General features: G+C 40.6%; 2 protein-coding genes across 2 annotated transcripts in view; both read left to right on the forward strand.

The window, feature by feature from the left end:
- mcf2lb (mcf.2 cell line derived transforming sequence-like b) overlaps positions 1–7,813 on the forward strand; it is a 34,378-nt gene extending 26,565 nt beyond the window's left edge. The window contains exons 22-33 of the mRNA XM_070837743.1: positions 60–281; positions 400–492; positions 976–1,054; positions 1,217–1,289; positions 3,587–3,693; positions 3,959–4,051; positions 5,196–5,261; positions 5,418–5,495; positions 5,945–6,048; positions 7,157–7,269; positions 7,360–7,463; positions 7,555–7,813. Coding sequence (XP_070693844.1) covers positions 60–281; positions 400–492; positions 976–1,054; positions 1,217–1,289; positions 3,587–3,693; positions 3,959–4,051; positions 5,196–5,261; positions 5,418–5,495; positions 5,945–6,048; positions 7,157–7,269; positions 7,360–7,463; positions 7,555–7,634 — 1,212 coding nt within the window. The 3' untranslated portion in view covers positions 7,635–7,813. The remainder of the gene's footprint in view (positions 1–59; positions 282–399; positions 493–975; positions 1,055–1,216; positions 1,290–3,586; positions 3,694–3,958; positions 4,052–5,195; positions 5,262–5,417; positions 5,496–5,944; positions 6,049–7,156; positions 7,270–7,359; positions 7,464–7,554) is intronic.
- Positions 7,814–10,436: 2,623 nt separating this feature from the next.
- On the forward strand, positions 10,437–21,454 carry phf11 (PHD finger protein 11). Its single transcript, XM_070838095.1, has 18 exons — positions 10,437–10,651; positions 14,244–14,348; positions 14,447–14,580; positions 14,861–14,895; positions 15,000–15,085; positions 15,518–15,588; positions 15,697–15,746; positions 15,841–15,914; positions 16,000–16,022; positions 16,683–16,756; positions 16,846–16,934; positions 17,050–17,069; positions 17,475–17,509; positions 17,594–17,655; positions 17,916–18,075; positions 19,317–19,673; positions 19,781–19,852; positions 20,575–21,454. Exons 1-18 carry the CDS (start codon positions 10,541–10,543, stop codon positions 20,649–20,651), a joined length of 1,635 nt encoding a protein of 544 aa, XP_070694196.1. The 5' UTR covers positions 10,437–10,540; the 3' UTR covers positions 20,652–21,454.
- Positions 21,455–21,594: the final 140 nt, after the last annotated feature.

A 21,594-nucleotide genomic window follows, 5' to 3' on the forward strand; every position in this document is an offset into this window, starting at 1 on the left:
TTGAACTGTTTAAGTATTAAATTATGGCCGATCAGTTATATCACAGCATCTTTTCTCAGGGTAATCTCAGTGAGCTGGGTAAGCTGCTGATGCAGGGGTCATTCAGCGTGTGGACGGAGCACAAGAAAGGTCACGCCAAGGTTAAGGATCTGGCCCGTTTCAAGCCCATGCAGCGGCACCTCTTCCTCCATGAGAAGGCCCTGCTCTTCTGCAAGAGGAGGGAGGAGAACGGGGAAGGATACGAGAAAGCCCCCTCATACAGCTTCAAACACACTCTGAATGTGAGCGCCGCTACAGCCGTGATGTTGGCAATTTTGCTGCATTTGTCTCTTGTACTGCCATCTATTTGTGCTTTTACAATGTCTTATATTTCTACCTTCCTATCTTTTTTTTTAACAGATGAGTGCTGTTGGCATTACTGAGAATGCAAAGGGAGACAACAAGAAGTTTGAGGTCTGGTCCAACTCTAGAGAGGAGGTTTATATTGTTCAGGTACATCAACACTTAAAAATCAATAGTCTGTTGATATTCCACATTTTTCTAATTTTCTAATTCTAATTGTCAGCAAAGTCCATCACATGACATCAGCAATGAATTAATCCCACTATTGAATATTGTCTTTGTAGCCATAGAGCTCATCTGTGTCCTGGGGCCTTAAATTCTCACTTATTCTGGGGCTGAAAATTAACCCCAAATAAACACAAAGTTTACCGTTGTTAGTAATGTTTGCTCTAAACTACAATGGCCATCTGTTTTAAGTAATTAACTGAGCCCTTAAACAGTATTAAGTATTGAGAGACGGACATTATTTTTAGTCTTCTTTGTAGAAAATAAGAAAAATACAAAATATCAACAGGGCTTATCCTTTAAATACAGTGTTTTGTGTGTGGACATCTACCTCCAGGTAACAAGCATTATCAGCATCATACAGGTTACACTGAGCCTCTGATCATTTGTTTAACTGTCTTGTTTCAGGCCCCAACAGCTGAAATAAAAACCACTTGGGTGAATGAGATCAGGAAGGTTCTGACAACCCAGCTGGAGGCATGCAGGGGTACAGGAAGCAATTAGACACACATTTCTAAATTACATGTTCACATTAATATCCATGTTTAATTGAAACTGAAACAATAATGTTTTATCAGTAATAATTATGGAAGAAAAATCTTTGCAAATGTTTCAACATGCATGTTTTGAACTGGTCACTTTGTTTCAGAAGCCAGCCAGCAGAGAGCGCCAGACCAGGTTTTCCAGTTCCCTCCTGTGCCCAGTGGAACAGTGAGCCTCAGGTAAGTGGATGATGTGTGTGTGTGTGTGTGTGACAAGAGCAAAGTGCTGCCTTTGCAGTTCACCGCAGATGTATTGCATCAACACGGGATACAAAAAACCATGTTAACACAGGTGCAACTGAATCCAAACAGAACCACTGAATACTTCATACTATCCTCATCCCACAGAATCAATCATTTTGTCATGCTTGATAACTACTTGTCTAATACTTATCACTAATTTCTTGTTTTACTTAATGAAAAACGGGAACATCGGCACACTTAATTGAGGCCTGTAGAAGAGCATCTGGGATGGGTCCCAATGTTTCAGGGGTCCAAACATTATGTAATTTCTGTCCAGAATTTTCTAAAAGGGAATATATGATTAATTTGGCCAGATTTTGGCTCTGAGTTATGCTTCACACTTTTGCTGGTAGATCAGCTGTACGTTGTTTGCGGCTGATGCCGTCAATAGGAACTGAATAATTCTCTTTCCAAAAATGTGTATTGATACCACACTCTCCATGCAGCTAGCGCCAATCTGTAGAGGAAAAATAGCAAACAGGCTCAAATAACAGTGTTATACATGAACTCAAATTCATAAATGAATACAGTTGGGAATTTGATATACCAATGAATATATTTAAACATGAAAGCTGCCAGCTGAACATTAATCTTACAAGAAAACAACTTTTTTAATTAACTCTGAGGAAGCAGTTATACTTTGTCTATACATGCAACAACCCATAAAATATAATATAATATTATATTATAGGTAGCTCTAATTAAACTAATACCCTCTATAGCTTTAGTCTTACTGGCTCATAGTAATTGTTCATTTTATTCAGCAGTTGTCATGTGACACAAGGCTGTTGAGTAAAACACAACACAGCGCAGCAGCTTCAACAATCAGCCCTTCACACACATACAATGAGAGAAACAACCACTGCCGTGCAGGCGCAGCGAGCTTGTAAGGGAAGGGATAGTGTTGCTATGAGATAGTGAGAACAGAGACGAGGATATAGAAAACACAAAAATCTCTTTCACACTTCAGCACTGAGTGTAAGCAGGAGACCAAAACCCCAAAAAAGGCTCACGTAGGCGAGATCCTTCTCCTGCCCACGGACACAGTGCACACAATCTTTAAATAGGCTGGAGCCTCGTTCTTGCCTCCATAGACTAAAAAGTCGCACACTGAGGTCTTTCAGTTGAATATATTGGCCTGTTTAATTGTGACCCTAGACAGCGGTTATCTCAGAACTCAAAACGTTATTCCAGCCTGGACCTCAGCCCTGCGTTATTTCAGCCTGCAATGGACCCTGAAATGTTTAATACCTGAGCTCACAGCTGAGAAAATCCAAGTCTTCTTAAGGTTCCTTTCACTCCACCTGGCACCTACCAGGACTCCCTGTCACACTTGACTCACACAGCTTGCATGCAAGCAGCTTTGTGAAGTATCTCTCTGTCCTCTCTAGTTATGCACACTTATTATTAGCGTTACAAGATACAGCGTACAGGTTTGAGGAGGAGGGCGCTGTCACACATGGGCTGCCTTTATCCACAGACAGAAACACACTAAAGCAGGGTTGTTTATGGCTAAACCGTTCAGTCGTCCTCGCTGAGGCTTTTTTAGTGGCCTTAAGTGACTCACTCATACTATCACTACACTCAAATAGCAGAGTGATACCTTTAGTTCACAGATTTATTTCATCAGAATTACTGAATATGTCATACTACTACTCATCCCACCCAATGTGCATCACAAAATCAATCATTTTGTCATTTAAACATTGGTTGATAACCCCACGGTGGTCTTAACCGGCACATTTGGGTTTATGTTACACTCACACCAGAGCTTGTTTATTTCCTGTTATATTCCTATAAGTTTGCTCTTTTGCTGTGGTGTGAGGTTACAGAGGGTAACTCACGTGGTCTCTGTGCTTTGGGGTCTCAGCGATCTTCCCATCGGTACTATTTTGGCGACCTCAAGTTACACCATTGTTTTTGTTCATGTGAATCAGCTGTTATATGGTTTCCTGTGAGCGAAGCAGCATGCAGTGATGTGGTACGTTAGGTGGTTATATTGCGTAACATAATCTATTGAAGTTCCATTTTGTTAAATCCTTCTGCACAGTAAGGCAAGCGTACAAATTGAACATTAAATGCCTACTAAATTTCCCCACCAGCATTTATTCTCTCACACAGTTTAAATGAATTTGATTTGTGATTGTGATTGAAATTCACCTGTGGAAAAACCAGGAACATTTTTTGAAGAGACTTTTGAAGATTCCCATGTTTCCACTTTTGTCTGTCTGCAGTCCATTCAAGTCGGGTCAGAGGAGCTTTAAAAAGGGAGAGGAGAAGAAAGCTGAGCCCTGCAGCCCCGATGCCAACTCATCTTCTTCACCAAAGCCCACAGGAAAAGGTGAGTGGGGAGACTAAGACACATCCAATTTGACACATGAAACTCTTTTCTTTAGAAATCAGCCTTTAGCATTTCTAGTGCATGAATTGTACAAACCACAATTATTGTATACATCTGTTGATTAACCCATGTCTTTACTTCTGTGTTTTCCACTGACTCAAATAGCATCTTAATTCCTTTTCTCCCTTTTATCCTTGCTCAACTTACCGTCTTCCTTCCTTCTTTGTGTCTGTCTTTTTTTCTTCTTGCTTGTCCTCTGGGTCAGATGAGGCTGTGACAAGCCCTACCTCAGACAGAGCTGCTGTGGCTAAAAAGCGCTTTACTTTGCAGGGCTTCAGTAACCTCAAAGCTCAGAAAGGTAACTGCAGGCATCAGTCGGTTTCATAGCCAACAGGTCACATCATCCTCTGCATTTTTGAAATGATAAAGTGTATTTCCATTTAGGAGTAGTCAAAGAACTTTGTTGAGTCATTTAAAACAAAGACATTTTGGAAATGTGCTTTCTTGCCAAGAGATCAGACATGTACTCTCTAGTATTTAGGGCGACGTCAAGACACGAAAAAGTGACTCATCCAGGAAATAGTCCGGCTCATACCTCCTTTTAAAAATCAAAAGCGGCCATTTTTGCACCTCAGGTTTTGTACAGATTAAACAAACAGATATAAAGTAACATGTTAGCTAGTGAGCTTTAGCTGTGCTGGGAGGCAGATTTTATTTTAACAAAGCCAGCTAAGCTTAACAGCTGCTTAAAGTGGCTTCTTTTTTTATTGTACAGACATGAAAGTGGTACCAATCTATCTAACTCTAGGCAAGTAGGTTAAGCGAATAATTGTTTTCCCTAAATGTTGAATAAAGAAGTGATCATTTGGTCAGTAGGTCAAATACTGCATGCTTCCCTCCACAGAGCCCTCAGCTACAGATGATAAAAGTTTTACATTTCCTATGATGATCCTCCCGTCATCAGGTATCACACAGCTCTAGACGTCAGTTTCATTCAACCCTTTGCGAGCCCAGCTTTGACTTCTCATAGTAGGAAAAGCACTAATAACAAAACAATGCCTCCATTCTATTAGATTGTCCGAGTTAAGCTGGAGATGATGAACCAGCGTGCAAAATACCAGGACCTGAAACTTAAGCATCTAAATATAATTCAGCCATCATTAATTTTATTATTAGACCTGTGCTTTTCTTACTACTCTGACATGTCAAAATGACCCTTCTGAAAAAGTCCTGTGTTGCTGTTGCACTCTTGTGGTAGCATCACGACACTGAGCTGTATTTTGCAGGCGTTCTCCTCTTTAGATTTAGTTTTCTACCTCTGTATTAGGTGTCTTCCCTCAACCTTGTGTGTCTGTGTCATTTTGGTCAGGGCTGAAAATCTTTGTGACCTTTGTGCTTTTTCTTGTCAAACTCTGCCTTTTGAATGTCAAAAATTTTGGTCATGATTTCTTTTCTTGCCTTAACAATCATCCTCATCCCTTCTTTTTCTTGCTCGATGGTAGGATCTCCCACAAGCCCTGATCACAAGACGAAACGCCAGAGCGATCCCACGCCATTCGGCTTCAAAGGTAGTTATTCTCCTTAATAATAACTGCACACACTCCCTGTCTGGTCAGCTGTTAATCCATGATGCCTGAGCACAGGTTTGCTCTCGTATGAGTGTCATGCAGTAGCTGCTGCAGGGTGAGTGACTAGCTGTGTCTCTATTGCCTCCTGTCCCTCAGATGCAGGTCCTCCCCCCCTCCACCTGAGCAGGGCCAGGTGGTTCAGCACCTCTAGTCTCTTACAGACAAAGTGGAGAGGTACTCTGGCATCAGCCGGCTCACACTGGCTGTATGCCGGGCCTACTGTATTCACCCTTTATAGACTGTCTCTCAGTTTTTGCGTTGCACTCCCACATCTTTCACGCTTAGTGAAAATCATAGAGATACACACTGATATGGAGGATTTTTCGCCACTTTTCCCTCTGTCAGAGTCAGAGAGAGGTGCATGCCCGTCTCCACAGTCTCAGAGTCTTTTGGTAATAGTTTATAATAGTAATATATAATAGTGGAGCTGCTTGTGCCTTGCTGGGATTCCTGGGATTAGCTGTTTTTCCTTCTCTGTTCAAAAGAGCTTTTTGTGGTATTTCCTCACTCTTTCACACTTGTACTGTAGGTCTCTCACCGTAGGTCACGCACATTTGTCAGCAGCTGATATTGACTGCATGTTGAATGTAAACTTAACACTTGTGTCTCCATCTTCCCCTCAGGCTGGAACAAGGCCTCCCTGTCGCTGGATGCCTCAGAGGAGCACGATGGCTATTCCAGTGCTGAGGATCCTCTTAACTCTGACCCAGAGGACGACAAGAAGCTGGTGAGTCACTGTGTGTCACAAACATGTGTCAGTCTGTCTGAACTATACTAATCACATTGTGGGGACAAAAATCTGTTAACTGTCAGATTATGGGGACTCGCCTCCCATTGCCCCCAAATGGGAGGCTGATCCCTTTGACTGCTTTGTTTTCACTGCTTTGCTTTGGCTGTTGGATTCCCGGCTGCTCCATTTTGCATGTGGACGTGTCTATGTGTGTGTAAATGGTTCACACACACTCCTCCTGTCATCAGTGTATGAATGGCGTGTGAATGGATGAATGTTACAGTGCTTTGAGTGGTCAGAAAGGCCCTATACAAGTACAGCCCATTCACCATATCACAAATCTTGGGGAAACTCTCAGGGTCCTCCAAAGCAACAAAAACACATTTGTGTGTGTATTTTACTTAAAAGGCCTTAACAAGACAAGTAGCCAAAATGTTGTGATGCTACAATTACATTATCACATGTGATTATTATCAGCTAAATAAATAATAGTGATCCATTTCATTGTGAACATGATTTTTCCTCTTTGCCCATCTAATATCCTGTAATTCTCAAGGTTATTTATCAACTACTGTGTTCTGCTCTCTTGTAGATTTTCACATTTAATCAAATATAAGACACATGCATCATAGTGGTCGATTTGAAACGACCTTCCTAAACCAACCGCTGTATGTTTCTGTAAAATCAACCTCTTTTCAATCATCATTTCTAATGAGGGAAATATCTGGCTCTTAAGCTGCTAAATGCTCCACTGTGTTCACCAGCTAGTTGCTAACTTTGTCCGTCTTTCGTTAGCAGGCAGCATACTATAGTGGGTTTATCAGAGCTTTTTCACTGAAAACATCTGCCAGCTGTGAGTGGAAATTGATTCATGTGAGCAGAGAGACTGAACCAAAACAATGAGCTCAAAGACACTAGAACATTTCATAGTACAGAGGACATGGATGGTTGGATGATAATTCTGTGGGTTAGGGTTGACACATGTTGATTGATTTGTCCAAAACTATTGTACTTGTTCATCTAAGTTGATTTGTGTAAAATAAATAGTTAATTTTCTGATTATTGGATGTAATCCTCTCTGTTTTCTTACCTCGACTTTGAACAGTGTGCTGGCAAATATACAGTGATGGCTGACTACGAGAAGGACGGCACCCAAGAGCTCTCAGTGAAGAGCGGAGACATGGTGCAGTTGGTCAAGGAGGGGGATGATGGACAGTGGTAAGAGTGCAGCCTTATGATATACATAATAAAAAAGATATTATAGCGGCGCTGCTGTACGTAATAATGCTTTTGTGTGTGGTCATACAGGTTTGTACGTAACCTGAGCACCTCTAAGGAGGGCTGGATCTCAGCTGCTAACCTTATCACGCTCATTGGGAAGTCCAAGTCTTGCCAGTCGCTCACCAGCTCAGGTATTCGAACAAATAAAGTGTGTGACACATGATCAGGTTTTTTTTAAAAGCAATCTGATGTTAAATCTCAACATGTGCGTGTTTCTAACAGAAGGCAGTGGCTCTGGAAACCTCAGCACATCGTCCAGCTGCAGCGAAACCTACACAAGCTTCTCTGACATCAAACCCTGAACTCCTCGGCACGCCCTCCACCACAAAGCTGTCCAAATGCTAGCATCATGTGGCCGTCTGTGCTGTGTTGCCAACACCATTTCTCATAAGAATTTTGTCAGGTTTTCACAGAAAGCTGTATTTTTTCATTCGTGCATGTGCACCAAGTAAGATAATCAAATGCACATGTTATACGTTCGATTGTGCGGTGAAAATACTGGATAGATAAACACATCACAGGCAGTCATTGCACAGTATAGTGACATGCTCTTCCTCTGGTCACACACCTGTCTGTATATTTTTATGACGACCAGAGGATCCCTGTAAGTACAATGTAATAGATGTTTGAATGGGCCAGCGGGACTGATCTCACTTAATGCATCTATTTGTGTTCACATTAAAATTGGAGGAATCATGCGTGGATGGCAGCTGATTCACACAGGAGTTCATAATTCCACTGTTACTGTTTAAAAAGAGGGACTGTGGTCATTAAATATGGCTTCTTTAGCTTGAATACGTGTTTCCTGAGTCTAATCACCCCCTGTACTCTGCTTTTTTTTCCCCTTTACATGTGTTTATTTATTTATAAGAAACTAAAAAGCCCACTTTTTAATTTCTCGTGTCCCAGTGTGTATCCACCCGTCCTCCTGTCTGTCCTTTGTCCCTCTGTTGTCAGCCTGTTGTTAGAAACCTGGTCTGCCACCAGCCGCCCACGGCCTCGTGGTCTAACTCTGTGGGTTTTCATGTACGCTACAGTTTAAAAATGTTTCTTCATGTGAATGATCAGAGATCACTGTATAGCACTAACTTATTCCCCGTGGAGGGGTCACGTTCTGAATGTAGATATTGTTCATTAATATCCGTCATGAAATGTTTGTTATTTGAGATGCTATATTGTACATTAAGTATGGTGACGTCACTACTTTGTGACTTGTCTAATTTTTTTTACATAAATGACTTGTGATAATTCAGTCGCTGTCTGTTCTTTTGTCTTCTGTCTGTTTAGAAATGAGTCCTCGATCTCGTCTCGTTACCAGTTTTTAGCTCAACGTGGATCCATTTTTCTACTGCTAATGTAAATCATGTGTTTCTGAAAAATCTGGAGCATCACACAGCTCAGAAGTGAGTCTTTCACAGGAAATGAAAGTGAAACTCGGTTGCCAGGTTTGGTAAAATCCACCATTTATATTTACATCCGAACACACCGAACTATGTAGACCAAATACATTGCAGTAAAAACTACGACCAAACTGGATAACTTCCAGTTAGCCCTCCACTAACTTCCTGGTTGGGTCTGATTTCTGCTCTGAGGATCCAAGAGCGAGGACCAAGCCCCCAGGAAGTGTGAATCCAGCTTTAGTGGCCAAACTGTGTAACTACAACAACGGCATCCATCACCTGACACCACTGGGCCCAAAAAGCCTTTTTTTCCATTAACTTACATCTTGAAATAAACATCTGTGCATCAGCGAATAAATGAGAGTCACAACCTGCAAAATGACTCGTTTCACCATCAGAATTTGATCCATTCAGTCCGATTACATTTGGAAAGTCTAGATGAGCCACATGATCAAATAATTTCATCCCCATTCAAACTAGCAGAGGGCAAACCAGCTCGGCAGGCTCAAGACACCAGTGCACAGGCTCTATTGGCCCAACAGTGCAGAAGATCAGGGTACTTTTAAACCTGGGGAGTCCAAACTTTTTTTTGCCTCGTGCCAAGCCCACAGGAAGTGCGCCAGGCTTTGAGGCCAATTTTACATCGTGGCCAAACCATATAATTACAACAATGGTGTCCGTCACGTGCTGACATTGAGTTCAAAAAGACTTTGTTCCATAGATTAACATTGTGAAAGAGATGCCAGTAAATCAGCGAATATATTTGTTTGTGTAATGACATGTTTCATCATTAGAATTTGGGCTGACCAATTAAATAATTTTCATCCAATTCATTATAGTGAAGGGCCAGTCGGAGACACCATTGTTGGGCCAGCTACTTTTACACCCGGGAAGGCAAACTTTTGTTGGCCACTGAGCAACTTTCATAGGGATGAACGGAGCCTCCAACACTGTATCCAGTTCTCATTATTACATTCATGGCACTAATTAGAGGTTTAGGACTGACTACCTTCAAGATGGCGGACCAGGACGACTTCAAGTTCAAGCGAGGACAGAGGAGCGAGGAAACACTCTGAACAAACTGTTGTCCATTCTGGACAATCCTGACCACCCACTTCACCCACTTCACCCACTACTGGATAGACAGCGGAGCAGCTTCTCAAACAGACTGGTTCAGCTCCGCTGTCACAAGGACCGATACAAAAAATCTTTTCTGCCAACAGCCATAACCCTGTTCAATAACTCACCTCTGGCTGGCAGAGAGCTCTCAGCACCCTCTGCCATGTAACACTAACATGTTACTCCTGGTTCTTCAACTTGCACTACAGTTATTATTAACTTGCACTTTGGTTTTACTCAAATGCACATTACATCTGGTAACTTTGAACATTTTGTAAATTTTTTATTTCTTTTTTATTTTGCTTATTTATTTGTTTGTATTCATGGTGGTGGTCACTTAACCTTCTATGCTATTGTAGCACCAGAATTTCCCCCCGGAAATCAATAAAGTACATCTATCTATCTATCTATCTATCTATCTATCTATCTATCTATCTATCTATCTATCTATCTATCTATCTATCTATCTTTATTCATCTGAAACCTCACCTGTGGGGTCATGAAGTGCCGAAGGGGGATATTTTCAACACAACCTGGCAACCACCAACCAAACTAAGGGGCGGTAAGTCAGGCAATGGAGGATAATGTCACTGCAGTTTAGCAGCAGGACTCCACTGAGTGTAAACTGTCTGCAACTCTTCCTGAAACACTTTATTTTAGGCAAATAAACAGAGTTTACGTCGACAGAAATGGGCCACGGTCACAAATTGTCCTGCGTACTTTGTCAGCGAGCCGACGAGACGAAGATAACCGGAGCTTTATCGACCAAAGACCAAGTCACAGCTCACCAGAACTGCTTGGTAAATATCAGCCTTTTAACCATTTATTGTTATTTTTTTTTACATTCACTTCTACGGAGCGAGTGAGCTAAAGTTAGCTGTTAGCATAAACGGCAGGCTAACTGTCGGCTAACTCCAATTTAAAGAGACGAGACGCTGAAATGAGACAAAATGGACGACTTTATTTTGTTGATATGTTTCTCTTGAAAAGTTGCAGACAGGAAAGAGACACTTAATCGTGGACCGGATTCAAAGTGTGCAGCTTTTCATGCGGAGGTGTTAAAGGATGTGGTTTGATTCTGCAGAAACTCAGTTCACTGTAAATCAAGACCAGAAATGATCATTAAGTTGGATTTTAGTGCTTCTTCTTTTTTAATAACTTCCATTTAATGTGAAGCAGTGACTCTGCTGTGAATCAGGACCAGCATTTATCACCAAATTTAACTAATAGGACACATCTCTTACAACTTCTCCTACTTTTTTGATTGTTAATATAATTATATATATATTTTTTAGTCAGTATTTTCCATGTAATGCAGTGCAGGGAGTCCATACCAGCACCAGAAGCACATAGGACACATTTACATTGTATTTACTTGTCAATATTTTTCTCACGTTACATGTTGCAGGAACATGTACCATAGATGGTATGCATGCTTTTGTTAATTAGAAACCTTAATATTACAACAAAATGTTCTTTTAATGTTAAATTAGAACTTTAATATCACCATAAAATGTTTTTGACCTGCACAAGAGCAGCGTCTATCTGTTTTGAGAACGTGCAGAACAAAAACAAGATACAACACTCACTCTAACCTGATAAACAGGAACCAAAAGTGCTTGTGTTGTATTATATTATTATTATTATATTATACGCATCACTTCAGGGTCGTGCTACCTGTGACGCACGAACCCCAACGGCCACGACTCTGTCCAAGAACACCTTAAAAACAGACATTTAACTGGGTTTGGGGCTCCTCTGACTCCCTGAGAGCACGGACTTTACCTGTGACCTGAATAAACTGCTCTATCTATCTATCTATATACAGTGGGGCAAAAAAGTATGTAGTCAGCCACCAATTGTGCAAGTTCTCCCACTTAAAAAGATGAGAGAGGCCTGTAATTTTCATCATAGGTACACTTCAACTATGAGAGACAGAATGGGGGGAAAGAATCCAGGAAATCACATTGTAGGATTTTTAATGCATTAATTGGTAAATTCCTCTGTAAAATAAGTATTTGGTCACCTACAAACAAGCAAGATTTCTGGCTCTCACAGACCTGTAACTTCTTCTTTAAGAGGCTCCTCTGTCCTCCACTCGTTACCTGTATTAATGGCACCTGTTTGAACTGGTTATCAGTATAAAAGACACCTGTCCACAACCTCAAACAGTCACACTCCAAACTCCACTATGGCCAAGACCAAAGAGCTGTCAAAGGACACCAGAAACAAAATTGTAGACCTGCACCAGGCTGGGAAGACTGAATCTGCAACAGGTAAGCAGCTTGAAGCTTGAAGAAATCAACTGTGGGAGCAATTATTAGAAAATGGAAGACATACAAGACCACTGATAATCTCCCTCGATCTGGGGCTCCACGCAAGATCTCACCCCGTGGGGTCAAAATGATCACAAGAACGGTGAGCAAAAGTCCCAGAACCACACGGGGGGACCTAGTGAATGACCTGCAGAGAGCTGGGACCAAAGTAACAAAGGCTACCATCAGTAACACACTACGCCGCCAGGGACTCAAATCCTGCAGTGCCAGACGTGTCCCCCTGCTTAAGCCAGTACATGTCCAGGCCCGTCTGAAGTTTGCTAGAGAGCATTTGGATGATCCAGAAGAGGATTGGGAGAATGTCATATGGTCAGATGAAACCAAAATAGAACTTTTTGGTAAAAACTCAACTTGTCGTGTTTGGAGGAGAAAGAATGCTGAGTTGCATCCAAAGAACACCATACCTACTGTGAAGCATGGGGGTAGAAACATCATGCTTTGGGGCTGTTTTTCTGCAAAGGGACCAGGACGACTGATCCATGTAAAGGAAAGAATGAATGGGGCCATGTATCGTGAGATTTTGAGTGAAAACCTTCTTCCATCAGTAAGGGCATTGAAGATGAAACGTGGCTGGGTCTTTCAGCATGACAATGATCCCAAACACACCGCCCGGGCAACGAAGGAGTGGCTTCGTAAGAAGCATTTCAAGGTCCTGGAGTGGCCTAGCCAGTCTCCAGATCTCAACCCCATAGAAAATCTTTGGAGGGAGTTGAAAGTCTGTGTTGCCCAGCGACAGCCCCAAAACATCACTGCTCTAGAGGAGATCTGCATGGAGGAATGGGCCAAAATACCAGGAACAGTGTGTGAAAACCTTGTGAAGACTTACAGAAAACGTTTGACCTCTGTCATTGCCAACAAAGGGTATATAACAAAGTATTGACATGAACTTTTGTTATTGACCAAATACTTATTTTCCACCATAATTTGCAAATAAATTCTTTAAAAATGTGTGATTTTCTGGATTTTTTTGTTTTCTCATTCTGTCTCTCATAGTTGAAGTGTACCTATGATAAAAAATTACAGGCCTCATCTTTTTAAGTGGGAGAACTTGCACAATTTGTGGCTGACTAAATACTGTTTTGCCCCACTGTGTGTGGAGGCCTCACCCTGTATTCTTTGGTCTCATCTACGCCTGCGATGTTAGACTCTGAGCTTTAACATCCGAGCTCGTAAACTACATAAAGTTCTTGAATGCATCTTGTTATCATCTCTTCATTTCGAACAACAACAGAAATGCATCCCTACAAGTAGCCTCTACGTAATGCAAGGTAGTGGATTTAAATTAAAACCAACATGTATCACTAAAGCGAACAAGTTATAAATTCTAACAGTTACACTGAAGCAGTTGTTTGCAAATTAAATATCTGATTCTCAGGCTCCCTCCAACAATGTTCATACAATATTATTGATAAGAAAGTTAAAAAAGTGCACATGAGAATCTAATGTGTGGAAGATTATGCAGTGAAGTTAAATTATAGGGGTAAAATATAAAATGTCATACAATACTGTAGTGGGCAGGTGGAGCTTGTTTACAGCGAGTTCTAAATATACTGTGTATGTATAGTGCTGACAGCAGCAGGTCTGTGGGGTGATCGGGGTCTTTGATGGTCCCGTTGGCTGTATTCCTGCACCGTTTTTTGGGTTTTGGACTGATGCATCACCCTGGGAACCTTTTTAGCTGTCATCTTGTAGACCAACCTATTAATTGAATAAGCAATAAAATAATAATAAAAATCACTGTGACCTCAGACATAGTTTTGGCATTTCTGTACTGCTGTTTCTTGATATGTATCAGCTGACGAATCCACTAGTGATACATCAGCTATTCTTTGACAATATGTCCGGCTCATTTATTTGACTGCAGTTTGAGATTTCATATCTGAGTGAGATTACACATATTTGTTGACTTGGTCTGGAACAAAGCTCATATTATGCTTTTAATGCACAGATGTCCAACCAGGCCTTGATTTACAACTTAGGTTTATTGTTGTATGCCTGTAAATCTTTAAATTATTAGCGAGAGTTGCCCGTCATGATTCCTCTCTCTGTTTCACAGTTATTTTCCTCTGGTATTTATTGCCGGAACTCGCCACAGTTTGACGATCTGTTTGGTTTCTCTGTGGAGGATGTGAAGGAGGAGGTGAAACGAGGAAGCAAACTGGTAAGGATCATTTTCAGATTTTAATGGGCCTGGTCCATTAATAGTGTGCTGGAAGCTGTTTATAGTTGTGTTACTCATGTTTTTTGTTTTTTTATTAGCTTTGTAGTAAGTGTAAGAAAAGGGGCGCCACCGCTGGGTGTGAAGTGAAACGGTGCAAGAAGTCGTACCACTACCCATGTGCTGTTCAAGAAGGAGCGAAGATATTTGAGGATGCAGACCAGGGGAATTATGGGTCAGTCCAACTTAAGTGTTTGTCCAAAATAATCATGAATTGTAAACATTCTAACATTAGGCCACCAGTTTTTAATAACCTGCCGAGGGACTACGAACTAGCTCATTAGTTAACTCTGGCACATTTACATTGATGTGAAAACTGAAATGTTGATTGATGAGCACTGTTCCTGGTTAATTAATAAATAGATAGATAGATAGGTTAGGAAGAAGTATTTGCTTAATTGCAGTTGAGAATGAATTCATTGAAATTAAACTAATCATGTGTTTTCACGCCTCAGGCTGTACTGCATCAATCACTGCCAACAAATACAAGGTAAGTGGGGATCTCTGAATTCTTTCCTTTCTGTCCTCCTATATATACTTTTTCCAGCGTGTGACAAATGATGTGTTAAAATTCTTTTTTCTTTCCATTTCCAGAAAACGGCAGCCCCGTAAACGGATGTACCTCCTCCTTCACAAAGGCCCAAGGATCCAAAAGTCCAAATGAAGCCGGACCATCGAAGGTTTGACTGATGAAACTATCGACTATCTGCTCAGGGATTTCCTCCAGCAGAACTGTATTTTTCAGCAAATGTCACTCGTGCAGGAGGAAGTAGTGCACTGGTTGGGGGTCTATTTTCAGGGGTGCAATGATACATACACATTTTGTGCTCTTGTGAATGTTTATGGCAGCAGGATAGTTCATGATCAGACAGTACTTGTTAACAGCATCAGTTAATCATTGGTCTTTTTATTAGGATACAGATTTAACCTTTTTTTTTTTTATTTCTGGAGGTTAATGGTTATTTCATTTTTCTGTAGTTGAAACATTTAAATTTTAAATAACTAGTGCGGTGCAGAAAAACTCCCAGAGGAGTTATGAAGACAATGGAAGCCTTAATGAGGCCTTAAACCATGTTTATGAGGTAATGACATCCACGTTTCATTTTCCTGAGGTGTTTTGTCTTACCTGTGAGAAAACGGAGGGAAATATAAGCTTGGAAAGTTTGTCTAATAGCATTATGATGTAAGTATGTTCAACTCTTTCTTTTATATTTTAATAACTCGATACATCTGTTTCTAACTTGCTCCTAAAATATCTGATCATGTAACAACCAAGCATGTGTGTTTTTAGGTCGTATTGTGACAAACATACTCCTTCATCACATAAGAGGAAGGCCAATGGTGAGCCCTGCTCGGAGCACACGTGTCTCATCTGCTGTTTCAAAGTTCATTTTCTTCTTACTTTTAGAGTTTAAATGTCTCTTTTTCTCGACAGATGAATCTACAGCAGCCGGATCGTCTTTGTACAGCAGCGACTCCAACTCATCCAGCAGTGCGAAGCGTTCTAAGGTCACTTTGAATGAAGCTGTGCATTATTTAATTTCTTCAGAAATGGCTCTGATTTTTAATCATTCTGCTTCTGCTTTTGAAACAGAGATCATTGAATTTAAATGGCAAGTAAGTGTGATTTTCAAATTTTTTTTTAGGTTTATCTAGCTTTTTTCCTTCGTTGTTTTGGAACGTTTGTGGGCAGTTAGTGGCATCTGTTACAGCAGTGCTACAAATGTGTGAGCAGTAAAGTGAGTGCAAGTGATGGACAGTGAGCAGGATTCTTTGTTTTCTTTACAACACACCTTATACCTTGACTGTTCATTTAAAGGTCCCATATTCTGCTCATCTCCCACTTCATACTCGTGTTTCCTGCTAGAACAGCTTTACATGGTTTAATGGTCTGCAGCTCTGCTGCAGCTGTTTTCAGCCTCTGTCTGCACGCTCAGTTTTAGAAGATCAGTCAGAGTTAGTGTGGAAAAAACAATGGTTAACAGCAGGCGGTGACATGATCAGCAAAGGGAGCCAAATCTAAACAAGAGCGTTTTATTTTGGCGGTCTCTTGTTACACCAGAGACACATTTATGTTTAAAAGGGCATTTTGCACAATATGGGACCTTTAAAAAAGAATTGCAGTATTTTAAAATTGCTGGTCATCAACAATTTTGTTCTTTACAGTTCAACTTTGCTTTTGTTTGATGCAGCCTCGTCCCTTTTGGCTTTTGATAAAGTGTTTATTAAGTGTACCACTTACCGATGTTCTAACGCCTGATCTCTCTTCTGTCACAGACAGGAAGGGACCCCCTCTAAATTTAAACCTAAACTCTGGAAAAGGAGAATATCTGATGATTCTTTTCATTCAGGTGAAATTCATTGGGAAAATGTAGCTTTTGTGGGTTTAGCACTGTTGTATGAAGCAGTTAACGTATATTAATCTTTCCTCCTTCTTCAGATGAAGGTAATTGTGATGCAGAAATTGAAATATTCGCCCCTTTAGAGTTTGATTCAGATGAAAGTGCGAACTCCGTTCAAGACTCCCACGTAAGTCTGATCTTTGATTATTCCTCAATAGTAACATCATCATTAGAGGCTGAAAAAGTTCAGTAAAAACGATATTCATTGTTCTTCTCTTTCATTTATATTCCCTCCCTTCTAGACCGGGCATCATGTGATCAGGTGAGATTAACTGTCTGTGTTTAACTGAAAATAAGTGCTTACTACTATTGGTAATTCATAACACCTGTGTAATGTAATATGAAGTTTCGCATTAAATGTTCAGCTTCTTGTTAAAGCTTCTCTGTTCTGTGTTTCGTAGTTTGTGGTGGTGTTGTACGATTATATTTGAAGTTGTAAAAAAAATTCACCTCCATATGTTGTACACATCAGTAGCAACAAAAATATCAGAAACATGCCATTAGTGATAAACAATTTGTTGAGTTATCTTTTAGTATCAAAACCTGCAGCCTTTAACATGATCAGAGTTAAATTATCACATCTCTGACACAGTGCAAACAATTGTTAATAATTGACTGTTTATTTTGGATTGCATTAAAATAATTTGATGATATTCTCCACTCACAGAGGCAACAGTGACTGTTTGTGTGGGCCCACCACAGGTAGGCTGTCTCAGCTACATATACAGAGGATGCAGCCAAGATGTAATACATGAATGGTTTACCAACTCCTGCTGTCCCCCACAGGAAACCAGCTGGAGGATGACAGAGATGGAAATGCCAATGAAGATGAAACAATCATACATTCAGTGAGTTACAAACGGAGACATTATTGTCAAACGTGCTTTATCTTCAAAGTTTGTCTGTTTTGCAATAATCTTTTTCCATTGTACTGTAATTTCTCATTTATTCCTGGAGTAGTTTATTCAATCACATTTGAATTAGTCTCAGGCCTCAGGGGGATATTTAATCTGTCTGAGGCCTTTAATTTAATCCCCTTTTTATGTGTGATTCATATATTAACACATAACGGTATCATCTGATATGAAATGTGTTTGTTTCCTCTCAGGAATCCGAGTCGGAGAGTCTGCTGGCTCCTGTGGTGTCGCGTACGGAGTCTCGGCCACCATCAGCAGCAAGTGCTAGACTCTCTCCTCCGACTGCATCAAGGTCACATCCCAGAGTGATGGTGGAGAAGGAGGCGGAGGTGGTAAAGAGAACCATTGAAGGTAAAGTTTACTCTTACTGTGGCAGAGTAAGTTGTTTCACATGCAGTCAGATGATCAGATCAACCTTTTCAGAGTGCGTCAGGAAATTGGAAAAGTAAATTCAAATTTGGTATATAAATATGACCATCATCAAGACTTGGACAGTTACAGAGCACCTCTTCCCGAGGGTGGAGCCCTGTGCCCAACAGTGTTTCTAAAAAAAAATCCCACTCCTGGATTTCAGACCATTTCTGTCCATACCCGCAACGTGTGTGTTCCAGACCACCCACTCCCACTAGATTTGTGTTAGGTCTCATGGGATCCCAATGCAGTCCTCTAATGCATATATCTGTAGGAACGTAGCAAATGTACGCTCCTCCTGCGTATTTCAACATAAAAGTCTGATTTGATTTTTGTAGATCATTTGGCTAAATGATTTTCCTATTTGGTCCTTAGTAGTCACTTTACCTTGTGTATGTATTCGTGGCAAGACTAGTGAACGTTTTCCTCGTTCACATTCATGTTAAGAAGTCTTGTTTGTTAAAATTACTGGAGGACCAGTGAGTTTGTGGCTGTAACTAGTGGTCAGGTGGGGGTGACAAATTACACACATACACCCTCTGAATGGGATTAAAATCACTGACTAGTGCAGGTAAAATATAAATATCACCCACATTCCCCAGAGAAATAAATCATGGTCCAAATGGCACATCTGTTTCTATTTTCACTATTTTTCATTCAGCCATTTTTAACATGCAATTCTGCATTTGTTGTGACAAAAATCTGTTTCTATTGAAATTATGAAACAAGAAATGAACACAATGATATACTGTATGTGATTACTGGCCAAAATCTGTAATGTAATGTGATCTGTAAACATGCAAATGGAATGCCTTATGTACACACTTTGGCCAACATTTACACAACAGATAGCCAAATGTTTAAGGTCATTCACATCGTTCGATTTATTTATTACAGTGAAAATAGTAAGAAATTCGCTTAAAAATATGCGCCTGGTCCTGATAGTGATGTGAAGTGTAGTACTGCCACAGATCACAGGACAGAGATACAGATTTTCATGGATTAATGAGGGGACCAATGTACTGGAGCAGGCCTTTGAAATAAATATGTAGAAGAGACTATACAGCACTCGTCCAGTGACCTCTGGAACGTGCTGATGTAGCAGAAAGCTTGAAAAAAAAGGAACTAAGCCACTGAAATCTAGCGACATATGTAACACACAGACTCGTCTCTTTTCTCAGTGTCCAGTCCTGAGCGGAGTCCTGTCCAAAGCACGGCTGGGCCCTCCGTCCCTCGGTGGAGCACCGCTAGGCCTCATCCGTCCCCTGACCGCTCCAAACACCGCAGTGTTACTGGCTCACCTCTGTGCACCCGTTTGGCCGTTTCCCCTTCTCCACCTGAAGCCATCTGTTTATCCCGCCTCTCCTCCACTCCGTCTCTTGTGGTGCTTACCTCAAACCCAGAGCCCAGCATGGACTCCAGCAGCTTCTGGAAAAGCTGCAACGCGGCAGGATGCACACATGCCATCTTCGCTGATTTCATTAATGAGATGAAGGACATCTCCGGCAGAATTCAGTCAGACCGGGCCAGCAAGGAGGGTGAGGGAGGACACAAGACGAGCACAAGTTACTGTGACAGCATCTCTGTCTCTTAAGTATGTTTTACTGGAATATGAAGCTCTCTCTCTCTCTGTGTCTCTCTCCAGATTACAATCTTGCACTAAGAGTGATAGAGGCCTCTGGGAAACTGGGAGACCTTGTGTCCAAGCAGCAGAAAGGTGAAGTAAACTCTTAACGGCACAGCTCTAGGCATGGTGAACTTGGCGTGTCCCTCAGTGACACACTTCGGCCAATCGTGCCACATTAAAAATTCAAATATGCCAATTATGGCATTGAGCTGAGGTTGACACAGTAGTTTAGATAGAAGAGAGTTTATCCAGTGTAACAATGTAGAGCAGAGTCTCACAAGTCTAGTCTGACAAGTCCAAAAGTGGAGGTTAAAAACTTTAGATTTACATAACATTTCATTTAGTTCCACCCTCAGGCTTTACATTTTCTGTATTAGTGGTAACTAATGAAGACGCTGATCCGACCATTTTGTTGTTGTCATCACAATCTCACAGCGTGGCGAGGGTCTTTTAGGGGGATATTCACTGAAGTATGTGGCCGTTCTTAAGGCTCTAAAACTGTCACATCGAGTTTTCCCTTTTTTACTGCTGGGCTGCACGGAGTTGTTGTGCTGGCAGACTGAAAGAAAAGTGGCACAGCTGGAAGTCGTTGCATTGTTTGAGGTTATTCGAGACAGATTTTGAGCCTTCCCTTTATTTAGAGGAGCAAAACATGCAACATGGCGATCGTTGCTGACTCACTGTTATTATCACAAAGTGGTTCGTTTACATATTTAACTCATTTGTGATTATTTGCTTATTTAATATTGAACACAAATTCAGTTCCCATTTTTATCAATTAAATTTATTTTCTAAACAACTTCTTTTTTCAGAGCTACAAAGGAAACAAGTGGAGCTACAAAAAGCAGCAGCAGCGATGAGGGACGTCATTTCAGCTCTGAGGAGATGAGTCCGTCAGCAGCTACTGCTGCATCACTTAACCAGGTCTCCTTCTGTATTTCTGTTTTACTCTTCCTGACATTTACAGTTTTATACAAACGGTATATTCATATATATATATTTTTTTTTTATTGCTTATGCCTTAAAAGGGTTGGATGTGGAAATACATCGATAATCCCAAACTCACAATGTGATTTCAGCCTTTAATCACAATGCTTTCAGAAACGGTGCGCTGCCATTTAAGGTGTCATACTTTACTACTTATTTTTAATGAAAATGTTCCACATGTAACCTTACAGACTGAACCAAGTTTGCCAGTATTTTTTAAATTGTTAAAATAATTACGATTTCTTTGAAACATTCAAAGTTGATCTGAGAGCACTTTCTTGAGGTCTGTAAAATGGAAGATGTTTTATGGTAGACCTACAGCAGAAAAACCACCATGTTTAAAGTGTGGATTTCTGGCCCAAAGTCACCTACTTCCAAGGTGCATGGACAAAAGTCTCAAGATGGTACGCTGTACAGAACATTATTGTTGTACAATAAGGTATTTCTTTTGTCATTTGAGTTGTTGTGGCCAAATTATTCTGATGCACAATCTTATTGACTAAACTGGGTCATTTAAGAATGTTAATCAAAATAACAATGGGCAGAAGAGCTGAAATAATGCTGCAGTTTACAGTTGAGTATTTGCTATGTTCTGCATCCTGAAAGTCTATTGTTCAAAGAGGAATGCATGTTTAGTCTTTTTGTTTGTGAACACATTTATATAACTGTTAAATAGTAAAGTCGCCAAATGTTATGAAGCAGAAATGTTGATGTACGTCTCTTCTTGTGCAATCTGTCAAACATTTTATGCCTCTAATACAGTGAATTCTCCTTGTTTACTTTCTAAAACATTACTAAAATACATGAAAATCCCAGTCTTTCAATTAGATTAATTGTAATTTATT

This window comes from Pempheris klunzingeri, chromosome 10, assembly GCF_042242105.1.
Source record: "Pempheris klunzingeri isolate RE-2024b chromosome 10, fPemKlu1.hap1, whole genome shotgun sequence".
NCBI classification, from domain to species: Eukaryota; Metazoa; Chordata; class Actinopteri; order Acropomatiformes; family Pempheridae; genus Pempheris; species Pempheris klunzingeri.